Source organism: Molossus molossus, unplaced genomic scaffold (assembly GCF_014108415.1).
Source record: "Molossus molossus isolate mMolMol1 unplaced genomic scaffold, mMolMol1.p scaffold_m16_p_21, whole genome shotgun sequence".
NCBI lineage: Eukaryota > Metazoa > Chordata > Mammalia > Chiroptera > Molossidae > Molossus > Molossus molossus.
Genome location: NW_023425357.1, coordinates 4,200,548 through 4,219,469, shown reverse-complemented (window position 1 = coordinate 4,219,469; position 18,922 = coordinate 4,200,548). Strand labels below are relative to the sequence as shown.

General features: G+C 46.3%; 1 protein-coding gene across 8 annotated transcripts; it reads left to right on the top strand.

Annotated features, from left to right (window-relative positions):
- The first annotated feature begins 1,284 nt into the window (after positions 1-1,284).
- Positions 1,285-18,173, top strand: ZNF331 (zinc finger protein 331). 8 transcript variants are annotated; one of them, XM_036274040.1, is made up of 6 exons: positions 1,285-1,707; positions 3,020-3,084; positions 6,432-6,548; positions 13,257-13,339; positions 14,944-15,070; positions 16,403-18,173. In XM_036274040.1, exons 4-6 carry the CDS (start codon positions 13,331-13,333, stop codon positions 17,722-17,724), a joined length of 1,458 nt encoding a protein of 485 aa, XP_036129933.1. In that variant the 5' UTR covers positions 1,285-1,707; positions 3,020-3,084; positions 6,432-6,548; positions 13,257-13,330; the 3' UTR covers positions 17,725-18,173. The 8 variants fall into 8 exon arrangements, with proteins under 8 accessions (XP_036129933.1, XP_036129938.1, XP_036129937.1 ...); XM_036274044.1 differs by lacking the exon at positions 1,285-1,707 and adding an exon at positions 1,868-2,011; XM_036274043.1 differs by lacking the exon at positions 1,285-1,707 and adding an exon at positions 1,868-2,186.
- The last annotated feature ends 749 nt before the right edge of the window (positions 18,174-18,922 follow it).

Below are 18,922 nucleotides of genomic sequence, written 5' to 3'. Positions count from 1 at the left end.
AAGGGAACAGGATAAAATTTTTAAAAGAAAGCAGAAGGTGCTGTAAAGATTATTATCATTACTATTATTGTGAACATTTGGGCCAATATAAGGAATACTGATTTCTGTAAATTGATTCAATTAAAATCAATGGCACCATAACAATAATCTAAAAAGAAAAAGCAAAAAAACATTTATCAACATTGAAGGTGCTTTTTAAAACAACTGATTACTGAAGCATTCGAGATCTTGCTCTCCAGCAATTGTCTTCAGTTTAGTTCGAATTAATTTTTACAAAAATGCCAATGAATAAATGAGTAAAACAACTGATTACTTTAGGTTTAAAGAGGCAAACATCCTGCCTTCACAATGGGATCAGTGTGAGATGTAACCACATAGTCCCACTTTATAGGGGGAAGCCTTATTTTATAAAAAACATACCAGTTAATGGATGTAGAACAAATGTCAGTTAGAAAACCAGGATTTTAATAAGTAAATAATGATCTAAGGGAAAATTCTCATTTATTCTTAAAAATTAACTACCTAATAATAGATGGGGACTAGGAATTTTTTTTACATTTAACCCTAAAAAAAGTGAGTTAGGGATGCAAACCCCTGTGCAATTGAAAATCTAACTTTTGACACCCCCCCCCCAAAAAAAAACAAAAAAAACTAAACAGCCAGCTCTTGATATCAGTGGGGAATAGGTTGCAGGACTCCTTCGGATACCAAAATACATGGACGCCCAAGTCCTCAAGGCCCTTATATAGAAAGAGGTAGGATAATGCATGCAGTCAGACCTCGGCATCTCAAATTCCCAACCAGATCAAAATACTGTTCTTAATTGGTTGGTTGAATCTCTGGATACAAAATCCACGGATATAAAGGGCTGACTGCATTTATTGAAAAAAAAAAAAAAAAATCCCAGTATTACTGGACCCTACCAGTTCAAACCCATGTAGTTCAAGAGTAAACAGTAATTCCAAAATAACATCCCACAGATTGCTATCTAGCTACCCCTATGAAATGATCGGAAATGCACGAGGGGAGCAGTCATCACCGCAGGACTCCCTTCTGTTCTTTTGCTGGTTCCTTCTTTGCCACAACTACATATCCCGGGAATTTGTGGCACGTTTCCCTTAGCAGTGGGCCTACATTCATGCTAGGAGAAATCTGAACCGTAGGCAGGGCTCCCAACATTTGTCCATCCTGCGACTCAGTGATACAGACGGGGGCAAAAGTAGGCTTACAATTGTGATTTCTTGTATTGTTATCAATTATTGTATAATTTTTCCACAGAAACAACTGTAAAGCAACTTTTGCCCACCCCTGTACATCCCCTACTCCCACCCCCGGGATTCTGGTGGCACAGGTTCTTTAGGGGGAGGGGCAAAATGCCTTCTGAAAGCCAGGCTTCCAGCCCTGAGGGCTCCTCACGATGAGAACTGCATTTCCCACAAGTCTCTGCGGCAAAGCGCCTGAGGGCCTTTGTAGAGTTGCATGCTGGGGAAATGGGACGCGTCCATCTCCGCGGGTTCCCGGATTCTGGACTACATTTCCCAGAGGCCTCTGAGGCAGGGTCATCAGGAGCGCTCCGAGTTGCATGCTGGGAGACGCGCTTCCTGCGCACTGGGACTTTTGGTCTTCGGCTTCCCAGGACACCAGCCAGAGTTAACTTCCACCCTTGCGCCCCCTCCCGACGCCCTGTTGGTCGTTGGGCCCCAAGTGGTAAGTTGTTAGCGTCCGAGAAGGAAACCGGAGCGGGGTGAGGGCGGGGCACGGCGGGGAGCGAGACGCCCCGGGCGAGGAGGCCTGAAGCGGAGGCTCGGCCTGTGGCTGCGGAGAGAAGTGCGCGCGCGCGTGCGCGTGTTTGTCCGTGTTTGTCCGTGTTTGCCAGTGTCAGGACCCGGCCACGTCCCCGGGACTGGTGTGCGTGCGCGCGTCGGCGAGGGTGACAGGCTCTGTCCCCGTTGGCGGTGACGCGGCGGGGCTGTGGGACCCGGAGACTCTGCCCCGTGTGACTTACCTGCGTGTGAGCTCCGCGGGGGTGGCCAGGCCCTGAAGCGTCTCGGTGGCTGCGACATGGGCCTTTGCTCCTCTGGCGGGTGGTCAGGGCCGGGCCGGTGACGGACGTGCCTGTGGGGGTGTGTGGCAGGGCCGTGCGATTGTTCGACTGTGACTGCCGTGGATTGTGCTCGGATGGTTCGGTGTGTGGCCACGATCGAGGGAGCACTGGGGCGTGTGTGACGGTGTGACCTGGCGCTGTGCTGCCTCTGCTGCCCCTCTGCCTTCCCCTTCCAGCCTTGTGGAACCTGCCCGGACGCAGGGGCCCCAAAGGGAGGTCAGAGCCTGAACCCTGGAATGGAAATAACTGAAAGATGGGCCCATCGTCCTGAGATGGCAAATTTAGAGCGTAAAGTGCACTTCGTAGAGGCCACCTGAGTGACAGGATGGCAAGGCCTCGGGAATAAGATTTCTGTTTCGCTGGGCAGAGGTCCCTGACTTGGCAGGCTGGGGGGAGTAGACGGCTACATAGTGACAAAACCCAGGTCACTAAGAGCCCAGTCTCAAGGAATCGCTGAAATATTCAGATCCGAGTTCCCCCTTGTTTCTGGTTGTTGTTGTTTTTATTTATTTATTTGTTTGTTTGTTTGTTTGTTTGTTTGTGGTACGTGCCCCTAGCGGGAACCGAACCCAGACTCTCTGGTCCGCAGGCCAGTGCTCAACCGCTGAGCCAAACTGGCCAGGGCATGTTGTTGTTTTTTTAAATTTATCTTTATTGTTGAAAATATTAGAGCTGTCACCACCCCCTTGATTCCCTTCTCCTCACTGCCCCCCCTTCCCCAAACTATTGTCAGTGTCCATTGGTTATGCATATGTACATATAAGTTCTTAGGTTTAACTCCCCCACTGCCCTCTTATCTCTGGTTGGTTTTAGATATGACATGGGACAGGTGTGGCCTTGGAGGGTGTGCTGTGCTGTAGTCTGTGCTCCAGAAAGGACACAGTGTCTCATGTTGTCCTTCTTTTTTTCCCTCAGGCCGGCCATCCTCCAGAAAAGGTATCCCCAGGAGGAGAAGAATCATTACACATCTTAAAATCAAGGTTCAAATTATTTTTCTTGTTGTTCAGTAAATGATTTGGCTATAAAACTTAAGACTGTTTGCTTTCCTTGGCCTGAAATGTCCGCCCTAACAGTGACCTATCCCAGTAATTCCTTCCCAAGAGGCGTGAAGGGCCCTGCAGGTGTAGTCCCCAGTGTACTCCTCACTGGCCCACCCTCTCCCATGAGCTTCCGCCTACTCATCTGGCCAGTTGTTCACTCCTGCTGTGTGCTCTTCTTTTCTAAGAATCTGATGGTACAGAAGATGACTACTGGGAGATTAGTGTTTGCGCTTTATTTTAGAGTGTGACTTGGTAAGGGGGATATCCATTTTTAGGTGGAATCAACACTAGACATCTTTGGTCTTTCACAGGCCTGGTTTTCGGAGCACAGTAAGAAAGGAGAAGGTTTGATTGTTTTATTTTATTTTTTCTTGGTGGTACGTGCTCCTAGCGGGAACCAAATCCGGGACTCTCTGGTCCGCAGGCTGACGCTCAACCGCTGAGCCAAACTGGCCAGGGCTGATTGTTTTAGTAAGTGACAAAGTAAACAACCTCATGAGGCTTTGGAGAGAGGGGTTTGAGCAAAGGTCTTTGTCATAAAGGCAGGGATTTTTTTGTCAGTAATCAGTATATAGAAATGTGTTATATTAGCCAAGTCTTGTTTGAGGTCTGACAGTCTCAGCTTATTTAGTTGCATCTTGTATGAACTGTGAGAAGAAATTGATATTAGGTATGGGTTCTGGCTCTAGAGCCTGGGTCGGTCACTTTTTTCCATGGGCTTTATAAAGATAAGGTTGTGATGAGGATGAGATAATACAGGTAAAGCCTCTTCGAACAGGCCCTAGAGTATAAGTGTTGAGTAAATCCTGTTTTTGCTGTATGGTAAGTCTGGATATTCTATAGGTCAGGAGCAACATACATATGAAGGTCATTGTAATGGGTACTTGAGAGTTCTCCAAGTGAACCAGAACATAGAACAGGAATCCTGCCTTGCCGGTGTGGCTCAGTAGTTGAGCATCGACCTATGCACCAAGAGGTTGCTGGTTCAATTCCAGGTCAGGGCACATACCCAGTTTGTGGGCCAAATCCCAAGTGGGGGGCATGCAAGAGGCGGCTAGTCGATGTTCTCTCTCATCGATGTTTTTTTTTTTTTTTTATCCTCACCTGAGGACATTTTTTCCATTTTTTGTTCAGATAGAGCAGGAGAGAGAGAGAGGAAGAGAGAGAGAGAGAGAAACATCGATGTGAAGGGACACATCGAGTGGCTGCCACCCACATGACCAACCAGGGCCGGGGACAAACTGCAACCGAGGTACGTGCCCTTAGCGGGAACCGAACCCGGGTCTCTCTGTACCGCAGGCCAACGCTCCAACCACTGAGCCAAACCGGCCAGGGCTCATCGATGTTTCTATCGATCTCTCCCTCTTCCTTCCTCTCTAAAATCAATAAAGAAAAAAGAAATAAGAAAAAGAACGGGAATCCTTAGCCTTCCTTTAATTCCATTTACCATTTTCCAAGGACAATTGTATACAGACTTGTTTCGTATGTTCATAAACAAGGCTTTCTTTCTAGGAAAAGATCTATAACTTCATAGCATTCACAAGTGTGGACATGCTCCCCAAAATTAGACCCTTGGTCTAGAACCAAAGACTGTGTTAACCAAACCACAATTAGTGTTACCCTGACCACAGTCAGTATTCAGAGTGATGGAAATGGTTAAAGTAAATCACACCAAATTCACATTTATGCAGCATTATGGAGCTATGAAGAGTGATGTTAAGAAATAGTCATAAGAAGGAAAAAATGCATGCGTTATAATATTAAGCAATACTCACAATTATAAACAATATCATTCATTAAAAATTTAAATTAGCTTGAAATTTTATTTAATAGAACTTTCTAAGTATTTTCAATATGACATTTTAGTTGATTATTCAGTAAAGGAGGAAGGGGGTGGGGCATTTACTGAGTACCTTCCCTGTACCAAACACTCTTTTATCTGCTTTGCACACTTTCCCTAATCAGTCTGCCCAGTGCTTAGCTGCATTGTTACACTCAGGATCCAGTGGTGTTACTGAGACACAGCAAAAGGATATTCAGATCAGGGAGGCACCCAGCCGGTGTGGCTCAGTGGCTGAGCATCAACCCATGGACTGAGAGGTCGCCGGTTGGATTCCTGGTCAGGGCACATGCCCAGGTTGTGGGCCTGATCCCCAGTAGCGGCATGCAGGAGGCGGCCAATCATTGTTCTCTCTCATCAATGTTTCTGTCTCTCCCTTTCCCTTCCTCTCTCTCTAAAATCAATAAAAAAAAAAGATTAGGGAGGCAATATTGGTTTGTCACCTGCTTTTTTTTTTTTTTTAATCCTCACTCAAGGACATTTTTTTTTTCATTAATCTTCAGATAGAGCAGGAAGGAAAGAGGGAGGAAGAGAGAGAGAAACATCGATGTGAGAAAGACACATCAACTGGTTGCCACCCACACGACCCTAAGCAGGGCCGGGGACAAACTGCAACCTAGGTACATGCCCTTAGTGGGAACTGAACCCAGGATTCTCTGGTGTGTGGGCCGACACTAACTGCTGACCCAGACTGGCCAGGGCATCACCTGCTTTTTCAATACTGGGCTTTGTATCGTTTTTTTTTTTTAATATGTTTTTATTGATATTTTGAGAGGGAAAACGAAACATCGGTGAGAGAAGCATCCATCTGCTGCTTCCTGCACACCCCCTACTGGGGATCAATCCCACAACCTAGGCAAGTGCCCTGACATCAAACCGGCGACCTGTCAGTGCTTGGGGCAATGCTCAGCCCACTGAGCTACACTTTCTTTTGCTGTTGTAACATATTGCCACAGATTTAGTGGCTTAAAACACACAGATTTGATATCTTACAGTCCTAGAGGTCAGAAGTCCAAATTGGGGTTCACCTGGCTGAAACCAAGGTGTTGGCAAGGCTGCGTTTTCTTTCAGAGGCTCTGGGGGGTATTTCTTTTCCTGCATTTCCCAGCTTCCAAAGGCTGCTTGCCTTCCACCATCTTCAAAGCCAGCAAAGACAAGTCTTCTCACATCACAGTACTCTGACCCTGCTTCTGTCATTAGATCTTTCTCTCTCCTTCTTACACCCCTCATTTACTTTTGAGATTACATTGGACCCAGCTGATTACCCTCCTCATTTTAAGGTCAGCTGATTAGGGACTTTAAGTCCATCTGCAGCCTAACTCCCCTTTGGTATGTAATGCAACATATTCACAAGTTCCAGAATTAGGATGTGGGCATCTTGGGAGACAATTGTTCTGTTTCTTTATTAAATTTTTTAAAATTTGGGACTGTTGTATTTCTTATAAAGGGATTTATACAGGCCTGCTGCAAAAGAACTCAATTTCCTAAGGAGCTCATAAAGAAGAAACTTGAAATTACTTACCCACGACGGTGCCGTCCACAGAGAATGACTATTGATATTACGGTGTGTATGCTTCCAGTCCTCCCCTCCTGCTCTAAGCATGTGTATGGTTTTGTTGCTAGAGCATTGAATTCTGCTAACTGATCATGTAAATGAGCCAGACTTTGCAGATCGTAGTTTGTAAAAGGAATCCACCTTAGCCAAGGGTCACATTATACCTGTGTGGGTGGGGAGCAGAGAGGTGGGCCAGCTGTCCCCTTCTTGCTTTGAAAAAAAGTCTCCCATATACCTATCCCTTATAGGTTTGGAGATACGTCACTTGAAATGGATCCCATGGCAACAAATCATCAAGAAAGACAGACTTTCTTTATTATTATTTTTTTTTAATTTTTTTTTTATCCTCACCTGAGGACATTTTTTGATATTTTATTCAGATAGAGTGGGAGAGAGAGAGAGAGAGAGAGAGAGAGAAACATTGACATGAAAGGGACACATCGAGTGGTTGCCACCCACACGACCCAACCAGGGCCAGGGACAAACTGCAACTGAGGTACGTGCCCTTAGCGGGAACCGAACCTGGGTCTCTCCAGACCGAAGGCCAATGCTCTAACCGCTGAGCCAAACCGGCCAGGGCAAGACAGACTTTCTTTAAAAGAATAAAAGATAAAAGAATGATCTGGTCCAAGATAGGACTAGTGCAGAAGTGGAGAAAAACCTGCTTTAGACATTATGTGTGTATATATATTCTCCCTTGTTTGTTTTTTCTGCCTTTATTTTATCTTTTTTAAATCCTCACCTGAGGACATTTTTTCATTTTTGTTCAGATGGAGCGGGAGGGAGAGAGAGAGAGGGAGAACATCGACGTGAAATGGACACATCGAGTGGCTGCCACCCACACGACCCCAACAGGGACTGGGGACAAACTGCAACCGAGGTACATGCCCTTAGCGGGAACCGAACCCGGACCGCAGGCCGATGCTCTAACCGCTGAGCCAAACCCACCAGGGCTCTGCCTTTATTTTTATTAGCACAAATGAGATTTTGCTAACTTGATGTATAAGCGGTGACTCTTTTTTATTTATCCTCGCCAGAGGATATTTTGTATTTATCTTCAGATAGAGCGGGAGGCAGAGAGGGAGGAAGAGAGAGAGAGAAATATTGATGTAAGAGAGACACATCGACTGGTTGCCATCCGCACAACTCCAACGGGGGCCAAGGACAAACTGCAACCGAGGTACATGCCCTTAGGGGGAACCAGACCCAGAACTCTCTGGTCTGTGAGCTGATGCTCTAACCATTGAGCCAGACCGGCCAGGGCTGTGTGACATTATTGATCTTCAATAATGAAAGCTAACTTGTATTACATAATTGTTACATATTATTGTGTTTCATGTAGATTCTCTTAATAGTCGTGACAGTCATACCTGGTAGGTACTGTTTTTACCCCAATCTTACCTATTGGGGAACAGACACTGAGGTTAGTAACTGTCAGAGCTCAGATTTACATCCTGCAAGTCAGACCACAGAACCTGTGTTCTTAATTTCAGCAAGACCTTTCCTTCCACATTATACATATCTTTTTATTTTATTTTTTACTTTTTAAAATATGTTTTTATTGATTTTTTTTTTTAGAGAGGAAGGGAGAGAGAGATAGAAATACCCATGTGAGAAAGAAACATTGATCGGCCGCCTCCTGCGTGCCCCCTACCAGGGATTGAGCCTGAAACCCTTCAGTGTGTGGGACGATGACCAACCAACTGAGCCAAACTGGCCAGGGCCCTTTGCATTATTTCCTATAACTTATAACTGCACATGAATCACAATTACCTCAATTTAAAAAAATCTGTCTCATAAAAAAAGTGTCTGAACAACCCAGCTAGTGTGGCTCAGTGGACTGAATGTCGTCCCATGGACTGAGAGGTCCGGGTTCAATTCCCAGTCAGGGCACGAGATCAGGTTGTGGGCTCGATCCCCAATAGGGGGTGTGCAGAAGGCACCCGATGAATGTTTCTCTCTCATCGATGTTTCTCTCTCTTTTCCCCTCTCTCTCAAAAAAAAAATCAATAAAAACATTTTTTAAAAAAATCTCAACATTCTTGTGCATACATATATATAATAGCTTCTTCCTTGGGATACCTTCCAAAAACGGAAGTTTTGAGTTGAAATCATACTTCTGTTAAGTGCCTGTGATGTGCCTGACCCTGTGGTATTAGTGCTGGGGACGACTGGAAGGACAGTTACCTGCCCATTGCTTGTAATCCGGCAAGGAAGGGTACCTCGGAGTAGAAGAAGCACCCGGCAGCCTGTGGTCACGGCCTGTGGCGAATGGCAGGTGATGCGCCCTCACGGGTGCTAGGAACGGGCATCGTTCTCACTGGAGCCATTGACGTCGGGTCATGACCAAGTCAACCTGACTGCACGGGCTCTGTGTGCAGAGCAACAGGACTTCCTTTCTGTGTTTCGTACCTTACATATGTTTTCTAATGTTTGGGGCAAAGTGAAGCCTAACAGGGTCAGCTGGTTTAGCAGTTGTCTGCAGGACACCATGGCTGAAGGGACCAGTTCAGAAGTATAGTGCCCACTGCCATCAGGACGTAAAACTGGGCAGCATCGGGACAACTGCCCGTAGCCAGGGCATCACTCAGAATTGTGGTCACGGTGTCCATCCACTACGCCAGCGTATGTGGGCGTGCATAGACATCAAAGCCTTGGGTTAGGTATTAGGAAGTGAAAGTAAACAAGGAAAAGTTATTTAGCAAAATAATCCAAAATTAATATATCCTGAGCTTTTCCCACAAGTTCAAGAAGAAACTTTTCTTTTTAAAGAAAGTTTCTCTGTCTTTTGAGAGTCTTAACTGCTTCTTAATAAATTTAAAAGAGCTCAGCCGGTGTGATTCGGTGGATTGAGCATCGCCCCATGTACTGAGAGGTCCTGGTTTGATTCCCAGTCAGGGCCCTTGCCCAGGTTGTGGACTGGGTCCCCGATGGGGGGCGGGCAGGAGGCGGCTGATGGATGTTTCTCTCTCACATCGATGTTTCTCTCTCTCTCCCTTTCTCTCTAAAAAGTTAATAAAAACATATTTTAAAATAAAAGAAATTTAAAAGAAAGAAATGCACACACATTTATATGTCAACCCAATGCGTGGCTATAATTACAATACCCAGTGAGATATACTTACAAAAAAAAGAAACTCATGATCAAAGGGTGTGTTGGGGTCCCCAAGGCCACCAGCTGATGCTCTGGCCTCGGGATTCCACCCATCGCCCTAGTCGTGGCTAAGATTGATTACAGTGAGAGGGTACCCATAGGATCGGCGGAGGGAGAGGCGCCCAGGAAACACCCAGAGGATCGCGGCGCAAGCCCACAGGACGTGCATTACTCCTCCGCCATCCAGTTCCCACAACAGATGTGGTGTCGTCTACGGGGAAGCCCACAGCCTGGGCGCCCCGGTTTTTATCGGGCCCTCGTCACCTCGGCACCCTCTGCCTGGCACATGCCAAAATTCCAGAAACCCGAGCCATGTCAGCAGTTAGGGGATGTGGGGACACCGCAAATCCAGCCAAGGACTGAACTTGCAGGCAGGCTTAAGGGTAGCAGCTTCACACCCCTTAACATGTCCGTGCAAGGGGATCTAGAACTTTCCAGGGTGTTTGCTTCTGTTCCTCTGTTTCTACTTTAATATCTTTCTGTTGGTGTCTTACAACTTGTTTGTCCGTGTGTGTATTCATATATTGTGTGTGTGTGTATATATACACAAACATATATCACATATATATACACACACACACATATTACACACACCATGAGTGTATATATACTCGTATATAGAATTTCACAAATGTATCATCTTGCTTTGTGACCTGATTTTCTTACTGACGATGTATCTGAAATATTTTTCGTGTCTAAGTATGCCTCCAGGTTTTGCACTGAAACCACTAACATCAGTGTTCTCTATTGATAATCTGCGTGTTTACGTGGTCAGCTTTGCTGGACGCAGAGTACTGACACTTCCTGGGCATTTCCTCCTCCTTCCTGTCCACCTGCCATGTCCTGACCCCACCACCCTATTTAGAAGCCCCAAGAGATTCAGTTTCGGATGACGCAGTCCCTCCAGACTTTGGAGGGATGGTGTGGCTGGAGGGAGCAGGATGGACTCAGAGTGAGGCTAAGCACCCTAAATACACCCACTCAGGTCCAGACCACAGTCCCCCTGCACAGAGTTAGCCATCCTGGGAGGTTTGAGGGCACAGCCTCCACCCAAGACCACCCTCAGTTTTGACACCAACTACAGGTTGGGAGTTTTCTGAAACCAGCTTCAGGTTCAATGATTCAGGACTAGAAGGACTCCCAGAAATCACTGGGAGCTGTGCTACTTGGGTGTCATTTACAGGGAAAGGGGACAGATTAGCATCAGCCAAGGAAACAGGTACATGAAACAGGGTGTGGGGGTTCACACCATGAGCTCCAGGGCCGTCTCCCCAGGGAGTCAAATTCCTTATTCTGCTGACATCACCATGTGACTACACTTGGAGCATCGCCAACCAGGGACACTCACCCGGGCGCCAGTGTCCAGAGTTTACTGGGGCTTCATCATGTAGGCATGTGACTGACTGATGGTACAGATATATAGACATGCCCAGGTTGTGGGCCAAATCCCCGGGGGGGTGGGGCATGCAGGAGTTGGCCAGTCGATGTTCTCTTTCATGGATGTTTCTATCTCTCCCTTTCCTTTCCTCTCTCAGTAAAATCAATAAAGAAAAAAAAATTTTTTTAAAGATATATAAACATGATTGATGGCCTGGCTGGTGTGGCTCAGTGGATTGAGCGTCGTCCCATGAACTGTGAGGTCCCAGTTAGATTCCTGGTCAGGGCACATGCCCAGGTTGCGGGCTGGATCCCCAGTAGGGGTTGTGCAGGAAGTAGCCGATAGATGTATCTCTCTTACATCAATGTTTCTCTCCCTCTACCTCTTCCTCTCTCTCTAAAAAATGAATAAAAACATTTTTAAAAAATATATAGAGAGACATGATTGATTGATTCTTAGCTCAGATGTTAACCTCAGCCTCCAGGTCAACCGATGCCCCATGACCCAAAACCCCCATCTCAAATCACCTGGTTGGTCCTTCTAGCGTGATTGTTGTAGACCAACAAGACAGACCAGACTCAGACTCCAAACTGGGTTCAAATTAAGAGAGCTTTATTAGCCTCGCGGCGATTGCCCCATCCTACTTAGAGGAGAGAGCAGCCCAGAGCTCAGGGGGTGGGTTGCTTATATAGTTGTCTTAGCCCCTGTTAAGGAATTTGGATTAGGGTATGCAAGCAAGCAAGCACTACTGAAGCAGATATTTGCAGTTAGCTGTTATGCTTGAGGGAACAATTAGTTTCTGTGTACACAAAGCAATGGTTATCTATACAATGCAGTGGTTATCTATTAGCATATTATTCTTGCCATTCCCTTAAAAATCCAGGGGGCAAGGTCATGTGTTTGTCCTTTACATGATGACTTTCCATCCTAGGACTGTTGGGTATGGCCAGCCCTGAGACTGTTGGGTATCCAAGCCCCACCCTGAGATGCAGTAGGCCAGCTGGTACCCAAAACAAAGACCTTCCTATCAAGTATGATGCAGATTACCTCTCAGAAGCTAAGGACAAAGGCCAGACCTCTCTTTGCTCAAGGCCAAATTCTTCTTCTTTTTTTTATTTTTTATTTTTTATCCTCACCTGAGGATATTTTTCCTTTTTTTTTTTTTGTACAGATAGAGTGGGAGGGAGAGAGAGGAAGGGAGAGAGAGAGAGAAACATCGACGTGAAGGGACACATCGAGTGGCTGCCACCCGCACGACCAACCAGGGCCGGGGACAAACTGCAACCGAAGTACGTGCCCTTAGCGGGAACCGAACCCGGGTCTCTCCGGACCGCAGGCCGACGCTCTAACTGCTGAGCCAAACTGGCCAGGGCTCAAGGCCAAATTCTTAATACTTCCTAACAGGGAGCTGGCCAGAAGTCTTCCTGCTAAAATGTCGGTCTGACTCCAAGGCAAAAAATAAATAAAAACTTCTCAGTTCTGTTCTGTACCACTGGGTTTCATGGAGTTTGGAGGAGAGCTTGTTTTTTTCCCCTTTTAATTTTTGCTGATGCGTCAGTGTCTGTGTGGGTGTTCGGGAAGGAGCTGGCAGTTCTTTGGAAGCAAAGATGGAGGAGCAAAAGGTTGTATGAGCCTGGCTGGTGTGGCTCAGTGGTGGAGCGTCCACTGTGCACCAGGAGGTCACCGGTTCAATTCCCGGTCAGGGCACATGCTCACGTTGTGGGCCAAGTCCCCAGTGAGGGGCATACAGGAGGCGGCCAGTCGATGTTCTCTCTCATTGATGTTTCTGTCTCTCCCTCTCCCTTGCTCTCTAAAAATCAATAAAGAAAAAAAAGATTAGCCCTGGCCAGTTTGGCTCAGCCATTAGAGTGTAGGCCCGCAGACCAGAGAGTCCTGGGTTTGGTTTCTGCTAAGGGCACGTACCTTGGTTGCATTTGTCCCGGACTCCGGTTGGGGTCGTGTGGGTGGCAACCACTCAATGTGTCTCTCTGACACGGATGTTTCTGTGTCTCTGTTCCTCCCCCTCTCCCTCCCGCTCTATCTGAAGATACATGCAAAAATGTCCTCAGGTGAGGATAAAAAAATAAAGGAAAAAAAAGATTAACAAAAAAAAAGAAGGTTGCATGCGTGAGTCATTTGGGGAACCAAGGTGCGCTGACTTGAATGCCTGTCTCTCCCCGTCTAGCTCTGACTGCTCTGGACTCCGCGTCTCCAGGAAAGGAAAGCCTCGGACGACTCATCAGTTTTTTATTCTAAAACATGGCCCACGTAAGTGTGTATTTCTTTCCTTCTTGAAATGTGATATTTAGGTTCTGTGGCTATTTTTAATTTTTTTTCTTTATTGACTTCAATATGTTTTTATTGATTTTTTTTAGATAGAGTGGAAGAGAGAGAGAGAGAGAAACATTGATGTGAGACAAACATCCATCAGCTGCCTCCTGCACGCCCCCTACTGGGGATCGAGCCGGAAACCCAGGCATGTGCCCGGACTGGAAATTGAACCAGGACCTCTCAGTCTCTGGGACTACGCTCAGTTCCCTGAGCCACACTGGCCAGGCTCTTTATTGATTTCAGAGAGAGAAGTGGAAACATTGATGAGAGAGAACATCAGTTGGCCACCTCCTGCATGCCCCCCACTGGGGATCGGGCCCACAACCTGTGCATGTGCTCTGACAAGGAATCAAACCCACAACCTATTGGTGTACAGGAGGACGCTGCAGCCAACAGAGCCACCTAGGCAGGGCACCCAAGAGGTCACTTTGTTGTTGAACAGAACTGCCCAGCCTCTGCCTCTGCACCATTTGATACCTGCATCCGCTAAATCAGGAGCAAAAGACGGGCAGGGGGTGGTCACAGGTGAGAGCGCCCAGTACAGAGGACTAGATGAGCACATGCTCCTGGAACTGGGGAAAGCCTTAGTCCTTTTGTCCAACCCAAGTGTGTAGTTATAATAATTAAGTCTAATTCATCCATGTGATGGAATTTTTAAAATGTTTTCATCATTACAAAGGAAGACTGCTTAGCCCTGGCCGGTTTGGCTCAGCAGTAGAGCATCAGCCCGTGGACCAATGAGTCCCAGGTTCGATTCCAGCCAAGGGCACGTACCTAGATTGCAGTTTATCCCCGACCCTGGTCGGAGTCGTGCAGGAGGCAACCAAGTCGATGTGTCCCTCTCATGCAGATGCTTCTCTTTCTCTGCCTCTCTCTCTACATGAAGATAAAAAGAAAACAAAGGAAGACTGCTTAAAAGGTAACTTGTTGTCCTGGCTGGGTAGCTCAGTCAGTTAGAGCATGGTTCCCATATGGCAAAGTTGTGGGTTCGATCCCCAGTCAGGGGACATACAAGAAACAACCAATGAATGCATAAATACGTGGAACAACAAATCATTGTTTTTCTCTCCCTCCCTCTCTAAAATACCTGGCAAAATTGTGAACTTGACGCTTGAAAACATTCAGACATGCCAACCCTATTTTTGAAGATAAGAGATTGTTATGTTTCCGAAACAAAACCAAAGGGATTCTTTTCTTTCCCTTCAAAGGGCAAAGTACGCCCTAGAAATCCACACCGGCTGAGAATGAGAGAATTGAGGCAGGCACGTGGCCAGCTCTGGGCACGGGAGTGAGCGGAACAGATTGTGTTTAAGCTCCGGCAGGTTGGCGTGCGGAAGAATTCCACAGGTGTAGCTGGCTTTCTCTGCATTAATATGGAGGATTCCGCTTGTCCCAGCCACGTCCTTGCTGTCCCCTGCCTTATCACAGGCTTTCAGTGAACACGCTGTATTCACTCCACCCACTCCATGCCCTCCTCTCCTCTCCTTCGTCTTGAAACTGTGCCCTCCCGTTTCATCAGACATGTGGGTTTGTGTTCACAGGGCCTGGTGACGTTCTCAGATGTGGCCATTGACTTCTCTCAGGAGGAGTGGGCCTGCCTGGACTCGACGCAGAGGGACCTGTACTGGGACGTGATGCTGGAGAACTACAGTAACTTGGTCTCACTGGGTGGGTTCCCTGCGTCATGTAACTTTGTGCTCCCTCAAATGTCAGCTCCGTCCACTGGGGATTTTAGGACCGTGTTTCAAGAAACAAGTTGAATCTTCCTGTTCCCAGGGAATGCTTTGAGCTTGGTCGAGCTGGAAGTGGGTTACGCACTTTCCCCTTGTCATCCATCAGTGATCTTCCCACCTTCGTCTGGCCCTTCCTGTAGTTACCACTTTCTTCATGAGCAAAGGATGACTTAGAATTCTGGAATATTCATTTCACAACCGTCTTCAAGAAAACCAAGCTTTATCTGATAGTATGTTTATACCCAAAATGCCTGAGTTTCTTTGGGGTGACTTGATTTCTCTGTAGAAGTGGATTGAATGAACAGAATTTGCATAAAACCAAACTGAGCATATTCCATTTCTGGCACATTATACCCAAAGTGAGGTCGAAAGTGATAAATCCATGAACTTTGAACTAAATATTAGGTGATACAATCTTGTTAATTGTCTTAGGAACTTTTTTTATTTTTTTGTTAGTAAAATAACAACCATAATATTTACAGCTAATACTGTGCTGACTGTATACCAGGCACTGTTCTAGGCTCTGTGTGTATAGAAATACATTTCATGTCATTCTTGCACTTTTATGAGAGAGGAACGATGACTCAGTCGGACATGTAGGTGAGTGTGCTGGGGCACAGAGGACATGGCAGACAGAGGGCAGAAGCAAGAACTGAATGTAAGAATTCCAGCCCAGAATCCATCCTGTCAGCTACCACGGTCTACTTGCCTCCAGGGATAAGGCCTTCAGAAGTTAAAATAAGACCTGTTTCTTGCCTGTCTGTTCTCTATTCCTCTCTCTCTCTTTTTTATTTTTCTTTATTGATTTTAGAGAAAGAGAAACATTGATGAGAGAGAACATCGATTGGCCCCCTCCTGCATGCCCCCCACTGGGAATTGGGCCGACAACCTGGGCATGTGCCCTGACCAGGAATCGAACTGGTGACCTCTTGGTGCATGGGTTGACACTCAACCACTGAGCCACACCCCACACTGGCTGGGCATCCTCTCTTTTTTGAAGTCTTTATGCTTTTGACTTTTAGGTGGTTAGAAATTTGCTTTTCCTGGGTTTCCCAGGTATGTCATCACAATACCTACAAACAGTGCTTTTTTGTCTTCATTTTCGAGATTTAGTTGTGTCAGCTGACAGGAAGTGGTGGGGCTGCTAGCCAGTCTCCAGTGTTTCCTCATGAAACACTGTGGTCCGAACAAGGCTCTAGTTGATTCATATTTACTCTACTAGGGAAGTTTGGGTGTGTAGTTGATTTGTTTTCTCTTTTTCTTGTAGACTTGGAGTCGCCATATGAGACCAAGAATTTGCCCACAGAGAAGGGTCTTTATGACATACGCTTTTCTAAATGGAGCTCCAATGGCAGAAGTAAGTCCCTTGGCCTTGACTGGATGTGTGAAGGTCAGTTGGAAGGAACGCACGGCCCTCCAGAGGGATATTTCAACCAAGTGAAAATCAACTATGTGAAAATGCCCGCTGACAGAGAACATACACCTGCGAGACCCCATCAGAAGCTTCATAACAGGGAGAATTCCTATGAGTGTAAGGAATGTGGGAAGGCCTTTAGTCGTGGCTACCAGCTCACTCAACATCAGAAAATCCACACTGGTGAGAAACCCTACGAGTGTAAAGAATGTAAAAAGGCCTTTCGGTGGGGCAATCAACTTACTCAGCATCAGAAAATTCACACTGGTGAGAAACCTTATGAGTGTAAGGACTGTGGGAAGGCCTTTCGGTGGGGTTCGAGCCTCGTTATTCATAAGAGAATCCATACGGGTGAGAAGCCCTATGAGTGTAAAGACTGTGGGAAGGCCTTTCGCCGTGGTGACGAGCTCACTCAACATCAGAGGTTTCACACTGGCGAGAAAGACTATGAATGTAAAGACTGTGGGAAGACCTTTAGCCGTGTGTATAAACTAATTCAGCACAAGAGAATTCACAGTGGCGATAAGCCCTATGAATGTAAAGACTGTGGGAAGGCCTTTATTTGTGGCTCAAGCCTCGCTCAACATAAACGAATTCACACGGGGGAGAAGCCCTATGAATGTCAAGAATGTGGGAAGGCCTTTACGCGCGTCAATTACCTCACGCAGCATCAGAAAATTCACACTGGTGAGAAGCCCCATGAATGTAAGGAGTGTGGGAAGGCCTTTCGCTGGGGTTCCAGCCTGGTTAAACACGAAAGGATCCATACTGGTGAGAAGCCATACAAATGCACAGAATGTGGGAAGGCCTTTAATTGTGGCTATCACCTTACTCAGCATGAGAGAATTCACACTGGTGAGACACCTTATAAATGTAAGGAATGTGGAAAGGCCTTTATTTACGGGTCAAGCCTTGTGAAACACGAGAGAATTCATACAGGGGAGAAACCCTATGAGTGTAAAGAATGTGGTAAAGCCTTTAGTCACGGCCATCAGCTTACACAGCATCAGAAAATCCATGCCAGTGAGAAACCCCGGGAGTGTAAGGACTGTGGGAACGCATGCAGCCATGTAAACCAGAGAATTCACAGTGCTGACACACCTTTTCAATACAAAGAACATTCGGAGGCCTCCAAACAGCATTCATTTCTTCTACAGCATAAGGAAAATTTGTGAGATGATTTAACGTAAGAAAGTCTTCATTGGTCACTCTTACAAAATATCAGGATAGTCATGCTAGAAGCAAATGTGGAGACTGGAGAAATCATTTTCCTCTATGATTACAACATACTCAGCATAGACAGTTTTTTCACTGGATGGGTTAGTTTAATGGATGCATCAAAGGTTTCCAGTACCTTTCGGTCTCACTTCAGATTCATCCTGGGGAATAGTGGCTAGTATAACCTAAGTGCGAAGCCTTTCATCATGGTACATACCCTACCGGTCATCATCATCATCCCACCTCTGACTCCCTGTGAAACACTGGGCAAGTTAGCTTTTACCTCTGTGCATTATTTGTGAAATGGGGTAATCACACTACCTAGTACTGCTGTCGTGACTAAATGAGTCTGGTACATGTAGACTCCTGGACTATTGTGTAAGCTCAATAAACAGTGTCTGTTGTTTCTGTCATCATTACCATCAGTGTGGCTGCTAGTGAATTCTTACAGGAAGACCCCCTGTGGGTGATGAGATTATCTTAGAAAAGATTATCAGACTTCTACAAGGAAACGAGTTTTCGTAAAAGACACTAAACCTAAGTAAGGTTAATAAGTTGAACTTCATCAAAAGTACAAAGTTCTGGTCACCAGTGGCACCATGAGGAAGTGAAAAGGCAAGAAGCAGGGACATGGCCTGGAGTGAGGGGTCGTGGACAGAAGGAAATAGGGGAAGAGTATTACACATTAGGACTCGTGGTTCAAGGAGCAAAAACCCAGCTCAAAGTAGCCTAAGAGGGTAGGGTGGGAGAATGAGAAGTGATTGACCCCTGCAGAGGTCCACTGGCTGTAGCTTCCAGTTGACCCAGGTTTCCGCGACATCCACCTAAAGTCTCGGCTCTGTTTTTTTTATTTTTAAATATATGTGCATACCACATCTTTTTATTTATTTTTTATCTGAGCGCGAGCCCGAGGACTTTTTTGCTTTTATCCTCCCTCAGAGCAGGAGGAAGAGAGAGAAACATCAATGTGAGAGAGACACATTGACTGGCTGCCACCCACAAGATCCCGACTCGAGCTGGGGACAAACTGCAACCAAGGTACATGCCCTTAGTGGGAACCGAACCCGGGTCTCTCTGGACTGCGGGCCGACACTCTAACCGCTGAGCCAAACTGTTTAGGGCTCAGGTCTGCTTTCTTTTTTTTTCTTTTTTTTT

Coding starts and splice junctions, on each gene's coding strand:
- ZNF331 (XM_036274045.1), top strand. Junction 15,071..16,402: donor CAGTAACTTGGTCTCACTGG/GTGGGTTCCCTG, acceptor TTTTTCTTGTAG/ACTTGGAGTCGCCATATGAG.